This window comes from Cygnus atratus, chromosome 3, assembly GCF_013377495.2.
Source record: "Cygnus atratus isolate AKBS03 ecotype Queensland, Australia chromosome 3, CAtr_DNAZoo_HiC_assembly, whole genome shotgun sequence".
Classification (NCBI taxonomy): domain Eukaryota; kingdom Metazoa; phylum Chordata; class Aves; order Anseriformes; family Anatidae; genus Cygnus; species Cygnus atratus.
In genome coordinates, this window is record NC_066364.1 from 77,831,363 (window position 1) to 77,839,945 (window position 8,583).

Consider the following 8,583-nt stretch of genomic DNA (forward strand, 5'->3'; position numbering starts at 1 on the left):
CCCCTCACCAGCTTCGTTGCCCTTCTCTGGACTCGCTCGAGTACCTCGATGTCCTTGTAGCGAGGGGCCCAAAACTGAACACAGTACTCGAGGTGCGGCCTCACCAGAGCCAAGTACAGGGGGACGATCACTTTCCTAGACCTGCTGGCCACACTGTTTCTTATGCAAGCCAGGATGCTGTTGGCCTTCTTGGCCACCTGAGCACACTGCTGGCTCATATTCAGCCGACTATCCACCAATACTCCCAGGTCCTTCTCTGCCAGGCAGCTTTCTAACCACTCATCTCCCAGCCTGTAGCGCTGCTTGGGGTTGTTGTGCCCCAGGTGCAGGACCCGGCACTTGGCCCTGTTGAACCTCATACATTTGGCCTCAGCCCATCGGTCCAGCCTGTCCAGATCATCCTGCAGAGCCTTCCTACCCTCAAGCAGATCGACACACGCACCTAACTTGGTGTCGTCTGCAAACTTACTGAGGGTGCACTCGATCCCCTCATCCAGATCATCAATAAAGATATTAAAGAGAACTGGCCCCAGTACTGAGCCCTGGGGGACTCCACTAGTGACCGGCCTCCAACTGGATTTAACTCCATTCACCACAACTCTTTGGGCCCGGCTACCCAGCCAGTTTCTAACCCAACGAAGCGTACGCCAGTCCAAGCCAAGAGCAGCCAGTTTCTTGAGGAGAATGCTGTGGGAAACTGTGTCAAAAGCCTTACTGAAGTCAAGGTAGACCACATCCACAGCCTGTCCCTCGTACACCAAGCATGTCACTGTCATAGAAGGAGATCAGGTTAGTCAAGCAGGGCCTGCCTTTCAAAAAACCATGCTGACTGGGCCTGATCACCTGGTGGCCCTGCAAGTGCCGTGTGATGACACTCAAGACAATCTGCTGCATGAGCTTCCCTGGCACTGAGGTCAAACTAACAGGCCTATGGTTTCCCGGGTCAACCTTCCGGCCCTTCTTGTAGATGGGCGTCACATTTGCTAGCCGCCAGTCGACTGGGACCTCCCCCGATAGCCAGGACTGCTGATAAATGATGGAAAGCGGCTTGGCCAGCTCTTCCGCCAGTTCTCGCAGTACCCCCGGGTGGATCCTGTCCGGCCCCATCGACTGGCGTACATCTAAGTGCTGTAGCAGGTCGCCAACCATTTCCTTGTGGACCGTGAGGGCCACATCTTGCTGCCCATCCCCTTCCACCAGCTCAGAGTACTGGGTATCCAGATAACAACTAGTCTTGCTGGTAAAGACTGAGGCAAAGAAGGCATTAAGCACCTCAGCCTTTTCCTCATCTCTCGTCACCAAGTTTCCCCCCGCATCCAGTAAAGGATGGAGATTCTCCTTAGTCCTCCTTTTCGTGTCAATGTATTTATAAAAACATTTTCTCTTATCTTCAGGGACATGACACACGAAGCACCATGTCCAACCTTTCCTTAAAAACCCCCAGAGGGACGGTGACGCCACCACCTCCCTAGGCAACCCGTTCCAATGCCTGACTGCTCTTTCTGAGAAGAAATGTCTCCTCATTTCCAACCTGAACCTCCCCTGGCGCAACTTGAGGCCATTCCCTCTAGTCCTATCACTAGTTTCCTGTGAGAAGAGGCCAACCCCCAGCTCCCCAAACCTTCCTTTCAGGTAGTCGTAGAGAGCAATAAGGTCTCCCCTGAGCCTTCTCTTCTCCAGACTAAACAACCCCAGTTCCCTCAGCCGCTCCTCACAGGACTTGTGTCCCAGGCCTTTCACCAACTTCTTAGCCATTCTCTGGACACGCTCCAGGGCCTCCACGTCCTTCTTGTAGTGAGGGGCCCAAAGCTGAGCACAGCACTCGAGGTGCGGCCTCACCAGAGCTGAATACAAGGAACAACCACCCCCCTGGTCCTGCTGGCTATGCTATTCCTGATACAAGCCAGGCACACTGGTGGTCTTTCTGGCCACCTAGGCACACTGCCGGCTCATGTTCAGGTGAGCATTGACCCCCCCAGCCCCCCCGATCCTTTTCCTCTGCACAGCTTTCGAGTCACTCTGTCCCAAGCCTGTAGCACTGCATGGGGTTGTTGTGGCTGAAGCGCAGGACCCGGCCCTTGGCCATGTTGAACCTCATCCCCTTGGCCTCTGCCATTGATCCAAACTTTCCAGGTCCCGATGCAGAGCCTTCAAATGTAAAGTGTTGTGAAGTAGGAGTGGAGCTAGTCTGGAATTAGTCCCCCAGGGACATGACTCACAGGGTCCTGGGCACTCACCAGCCACTGCCACCTCCCAGGGCCATGGGCACCCCCAAGGAAACCTCAGTGGGACACGGGCACCCTGCCAGGATGTGGTCTCTCCTCCTGGGGCATGGGCGCCTGGGCGGCACCTCGCAGCTCTTCTCTCCCAGCCCAGCTCCCCCATTCCTCTGCAGGTGTGTTCTCTAAAACCCACACGCAGCAGCCCTCACCTGCCCCACTGCCTCCCGTGTGGCTGCTGCCCCAAGCCCCTTGGTACCAAAAGGACACAAGTTCCTGTACGGATGATCTTTATTCAGCTGGGAGAAGCGGTCTGCTACCAACAGAAATTTTCAGGAGTCCCCCAGCCAGCTCTGCTGCACACGCATGCTCCTGCTGTCCTCTGTGGAGCAACAAAGCAGAGCCATGTCCTTTGGGATGCCAGCAGTCCCAGCGGTGCCTCTGGGAGGATGGAAAAGGGGACTTCTCCTCGGAGGTCCTCACGAGATGAATGCCGAGTCCTCGCTGGCTGTTGCGCTGGCAGGGCACGGGCAGCCCACCAGGGGACAGCTGGCATTGTCGGTGGTGCCCGTGCAGGGAGGAGGTGTTCAGGGCGATGTTGGCATCCAGTTGTCAGGGGAGGTACCTTCACGGCAGGAGCCTTCGGAGGGCTGAGGTGTGTCCTGCCTCACCGGCTCGCTGTCAATCTGAAGAGAATTGACTGTCAGATGGGTGAAAATGCTGTGCCAGAATTATTAGCCAGGCACTTCCTTCCACCTGCCCTTTTTCCCGGTGCGATGCCTACCCTCGCATGGGCCTTGGAGGTCCTAAGTCCAAGGGCTAACCCAACTGGTCATGGGCATTCCCTGGCCACTGCCATCTTACAGGAACATGGGCCCCTTCTCCTGGGTCATGGGCTCCTACGGGGCAACCCACAGCCATGGGTTCCTAGCGCCTCTCCCCCCTTCTCCTGGAGCATCAGCCTCCCCAAACCCATGGACAGCGGCACTCACTCGCCGCACTGCCTTTCCTGTCACCGGTACACGGCGTGCACGCTCTAGATGAATTTGCGGAGGGTATGCAAGGGGACTGTTCTTTTCTTGTGCTTGTTTTGTGCCTTCTTCCTCGGCAGTGGGAGCCCAAGCTCTTGCAGGCGGAGCTGGTAGAGGCGCTTCAGGCACCTCACCACGACAGCAGCATTGGCCTCCATCCGGCAGAGCAAGGCACAATCATCCAGAGCGTCCTTTCCCCGGTGGTCTGTCCCCACGGAAGCTGAGGCCCACCGGACCGTTCCCTGGAAGCAAAAAGAGAAGCAGCACAGTGAAGGGCATGGCTGAGGGCTCGCGGGGTGGAGAATTGTCCTGCTGGGCTCGGCTTCCTCTGGAGCATCCAGCCTCATAGGACTGCTCCGGGCAGTCATGGGGCCTCACAACAGCACCGGCAGGCCCCGGTCCATGCTTGGGGCTCCCAGTGGCTGTCAGCTGTGCGGCTGGGGAAGAGGCAGAGGGCCTCTCGGGGCCTGCTAAGGCTTCTTTATGCCTGCTGGGTTTTGTTCTTTCCTGGGAAGCCTTCGTGGCCAAGGTCCTTGTGGTCCGCTCGCCACAGGCTGGCCCTTTCCTGCACACTGCGTCTCCACCACTCACCTGTCTCCTGTATCTCTTCACACTTCTCCAGAGGCTGAGGGCAAGCAGCCCCACGCCGAGGAGGCAGATGGCGTCCCAGTTATTGCACAGCAGCCAGACTCTCCTGCCCTGGGCAAGGTATTCCCAGAAGTGGCCCAGGGGGTAGGGCAGCTCGGAGGGCTGGCGCTCGGTGCCGACGGGACGTTGCTTTGGGTCCTGTGAAGGGACCATGGTGTTCAGCCTGAGCCGGATCCAGCTGGGGCAGCTGGAAAGGCCGAGGCTGCAGGGCCAGTTGGAGACCTGGTGCTTGGTGCCAAGGCTCCTGCTGACCCTGACCCTTTCCCAGGAGCGGTGTCCGCAGAGGCCAAGGCCACATGCGCGGAACACAGCCACGGCCAGAGCCATGGCCAGGAGGAGAGCCAGGTTGAACTTCATGCTGCTCTCTCCTGATGAACACAAAACTACGCTGGAGATGGCTGTCACGCTGAGCAGAGCTCCGGCAGTGACCACCAGCACTAGCGGCAGTGACCACCAGCACTAGCAGTGGTGCCCAGCCGCAGCCTGCTCTGATGCCCGGCCCTGTGTGAGGTCACAGGGCCTGTCGCCGGGAGACCGGCAGGCGACAAAGGCCGCGGCGAGGCTGGGGAGGACGCGGGCAGGCGCTCTTCGAAGCCTGCTGCTGCCGCTGCAGTCCACACAGGGGGAACTGTCTGACCAGCAGAGCGGTGGGCCTGAGCCCCCCATGTCTGGGACTGTGCCCTGGATTTCTCAGTGAGAAGGAGCCGTGGCCGGAGCCACATCCAAGCTGGGCAGCCGTGGCATGGTTCTCCTCAAAACCCCTCTTGGGGGCAAAGTGGAAGCCCCCATCAAGAGGAAAGCCCCAAAATGGCTGTTGGTTGGATACAATCATGGAATCATTAAGGTTGGAAAACACCTCCAAGATGATCTGCTCCAACCACCCCCCTATTACCAATATCACCCACTAAATCACGTCCCTAAGCACCATGTCCAACCCTTCCTTAAAAACCCCCAGAGGGACGGTGACGCCACCACCTCCCTAGGCAACCCGTTCCAATGCCTGACTGCTCTTTCTGAGAAGAAATGTCTCCTCATTTCCAACCTGAACCTCCCCTGGCGCTACTTGAGGCCATTCCCTCTAGTCCTATCACTAGTTTCCTGTGAGAAGAGGCCGAAACCTAGCTCCCCAAACCTTCCTTTCAGGTAGTCGTAGAGAGCAATAAGGTCTCCCCGAGCCTTCTCTTCTCCAGACTAAACAACCCCAGTTCCCTCAGCCGCTCCTCACAGGACTTGTGTCCCAGGCCTTTCACCAGCTTCTTAGCCATTCTCTGGACACGCTCCAGGGCCTCCACGTCCTTCTTGTAGTGAGGGGCCCAAAGCTGAGCACAGCACTCGAGGTGCGGCCTCACCAGAGCTGAATACAAGGAACAACCGCCTCCCTGGTCCTGCTGGCTATGCTATTTCTGATACAAGCCAGGCACACTGGTGGTCTTTCTGGCCACCTAGGCACACTGCCGGCTCATGTTCAGGTGAGCATTGACCCCCCCAGCCCCCCCGATCCTTTTCCTCTGCACAACTTTCGAGTCACTCTGTCCCAAGCCTGTAGCGCTGCATGGGGTTGTTGTGGCTGAAGCGCAGGACCCGGCCCTTGGCCATGTTGAACCTCATCCCCTTGGCCTCTGCCATTGATCCAAACTTTCCAGGTCCCTATGCAGAGCCTTCAAATGTAAAGTGTTGTGAAGTAGGAGTGGAGTTAGTCTGGAATTACAGAATCACAGAATCATCTAGGCTGGGAGAGACCTCCAAGATCACCGAGTCCTGACCTAACACTAACAAGTCCTCCACTAAACCATATCCCTAAGCTCTACGTCTAAACGTCTTTTAAAGACCTCCAGGGATGGTGACTCCACCACTTCCCTGGGCAGCCCATTCCAATGCCTAATAACCCTTTCAGTAAAGAAGTTCTTCCTAATATCGAACCTAAACCTCCCTTGGTGCAACTTTAGCCCATTCCCCCTCATCCTGCCACCAGGCACGTGGGAGAATAGACCAACCCCCACCTCGCTACAGCCTCCTTTAAGGTACCTGTAGAGTGCGATAAGGTCGCCCCTGAGCCTCCTCTTTTCCAGCCTGAACAATCCCAGCTCCCTCAGCCGCTCCTCGTAAGACTTGCTCTCCAGACCCCTCACCAGCTTCGTTGCCCTTCTCTGGACTCACTCGAGCACCTCGATGTCCTCGATGTTTACAAACTAGATTACTACAATATTAGTGTCTGATACCTTAGGAATGGAGAAGGACCATAAGATCTCCTCAGAGGCAGACTCAGGATGCAGGAGATGCAAAAACTCCTTCTTCCAAATTAAGACAACATGACTTTCTGGGACTTTGAGGATTTAGACACGGCTTTAATGAGCCGTGTTTTGGATTCCCCTTCACTGGAGGCTCAGGGCTGCTGGTTGGGCCTGGAGTGCAGCCAGAGGTGGGACGGACTATTAGTTAGGAGAGTGATAGGATGTATCTTGGTTTAGTCTGAAGGTGGCACTACAAGGCCATCTGAGAAAGGCACTGCAGTAACGTGATGCTGCATGTGCGTTTTCTCCATCACTTCGGGCTGCATAGCATGGGGTCCTGAGAGGTTCAGGTAAAATGGGGAACAGGGCGCTCTGCCTTGCTTTCCTGCTCCTTGTGTGCTGGATATGGAAAATATCCCAGTGCTTGGGGAAGCTGCAGGCTTCAGCTGGACGTGAAGCAGCAATGAATTTGGCTCCAACAACCCAAATGAAATAAAAAGATTGATGCGTTGAGAAACCTCTGAGATTTGCGTGACCTCCTTGTACTCAGTGTTGCTGGCCAGCTGACTTCATTTGAAAACAACTGACATCATCTGAATGCTGTCACCTTCAGCTTCCACAGAAGCTGCCCTCAACCTATGAATGTGTTTGTCAATTAATAATGTAATTGCAGTTAGTCATGGAAATTTATGGGCTGAGTGCTTCTAAAGTCATGGGCCAACCCCTCAGCTGTTAACCAGGAGCAGTGGGAGGTGGTAAAAAAAGGTGACTGTGAAGGTAGGCTGGTGCTGTAATCAAACACCTTTATCTTGGCCCATGGACTGTCCCATTTGGACCTTCCCCAGACCTCAAGCTACACCACTGAACTGGCAGCTGGTGAAGTTGGAGTCCAGCATGCTGTATGTTAGCCACCATCTTTTTTCCTTTAATCATGCTCTTTTCACCAGTGGCAGAGAGGAGGCAGCCACACGGAGCAGGCTAGGGAGATTCGGGGTTCATGAACAATACCCAGAAGCTGGGATAAGCTCATTTTCAGATAAATATATGCTATAATGCAGAAGTTCAAATATGCCCTAATGGGGGATTGGGTATCATTTTGTCTGGCAGAAACCTATAAAACATTTTTAGGTGTTTTTTTTAGAGAAACATACTAATGTACTTTCACTAGCATAAAGGCACATAGATGCCCTGTATTAAAAAGAGAAATGCACAGTAGAGAGGGAAAAAAAAAATCAGAATATAGATGATGGATTTCAAAAACAGTTAGTGATTTAATTTTGCAAGAACCATGTAAATAGAGTACTAGAGTGACAGGGCCTAAATACTTGAAGAGTTCAAGAGAGGCATGGGAAAATGAAGATAACAGAAGTTGGGGACATTTTCTTGAAATGCGTTATGTGTTTAAAGTGTCTAGAACACAGTTTTGTGCAAAACTCAACTGTATTTTATGAAGTCAGCCTCAAGGTGTCACTGATCAACTGCTCTGCTGGTGAAACACATCGGGGATTCCATACGATAGGATGTAATAGGCCACATTTTTTCACTTTTAACAGGAACTTGCTGAGGGGCTTGATATTTTTAACATCATGTACTTGAAGCAGAAGGTTTGTTAAGAGATTGCTCAGGAGGACTCAAGGCCACCCAAGTATTTCACCTCTTGAGCCCAAAGGTGTACTATCTGCTCAGGAGAACTCACTCGAAGTGGAAAGGTTGCTTATTTGGGTCCTGTTTCTCAGGTAGATGTCCTCAAAGATGCAGTACAACAGTCTTGATTCCATTCTGCAGCCTCAGGTGCTTTGAATGAAGCACCAGGAAGCCATCAAGGCTGATTTTGGACACGGGTGTGATCTGCCACCTGCGTGGTTCACCTGGATGGCTTAGCAAGTCTAGGTCAGTGTGAGCTGCATGCTTGAGGAAGAATTTGCCATGTCCCGTGTTACAGATAACCAAGTCATGGATGGATGATCTCATGCTCCCAGACTCCTTGTCTCCCAGCCAGCTCAGTCGGGGACCTGTCCAAAATGTACCATGATGCCTGCACCTGCTGCAAGTAGCTATGCAGCTGGACCCTGGCCCATGGAGGTGCTCCCATGCCTCTCTTCAGATGCAGCCTAAGCACACACCAGTCATTTGGGACCATCCATCATCAGTGCACAATGAGAGATGCCTCCAGAGAGTGCCTCAGCACAGGCATCTTCATCAGCCATCTGAGGACTGAAAGGATCATCTTCTCTGCATTTTGTTACAGAGGCAGCACAATTTACACTTGGAAAAACAGACTTTTGGATACCTAAAGGCACATTTTGCAGTGCTCTCTTCCTCTCTAAGCTGTTACACACCTTTAAACATACATTCTGCAATGACAACCGTGCTCTGAAAGCTGCTTTCATTTGATAATCCAAAAAGGCTGTAAAGCTCCTGGCTTCTGTTTGTTCTGTTGTGTACACAGATGTG

At 53.8% G+C, this 8,583-nt stretch overlaps 1 protein-coding gene across 1 annotated transcript; it reads right to left on the reverse strand.

Moving 5' to 3' along the window:
• Positions 1–2,276: 2,276 nt before the first annotated feature.
• LOC118244039 (uncharacterized) lies at positions 2,277–4,262 on the reverse strand. Its single transcript, XM_035538723.2, has 3 exons — positions 3,842–4,262; positions 3,212–3,492; positions 2,277–2,905 (listed from the first exon to the last, which is right to left on the reverse strand). The coding sequence occupies exons 1-2, from the start codon at positions 4,253–4,255 to the stop codon at positions 3,256–3,258; spliced, it is 651 nt and encodes a 216-aa protein (XP_035394616.1). The 5' UTR covers positions 4,256–4,262; the 3' UTR covers positions 2,277–2,905; positions 3,212–3,255.
• Between the last annotated feature and the right edge of the window lie 4,321 nt (positions 4,263–8,583).

What these genes read in the sequence shown, in the direction of transcription:
- LOC118244039 (XM_035538723.2), bottom strand. Translation starts at nt 4,255, where the DNA reads ATGAAGTTCAACCTGGCTCTCCTCCTGGCCATGGCTCTGGCCGTGGCT. An exon ending in TGAAGAGATACAGGAGACAG is followed by an intron (nt 3,493 to 3,841) that starts GTGAGTGGTGGA and finishes TTTTGCTTCCAG; the next exon opens with GGAACGGTCCGGTGGGCCTC.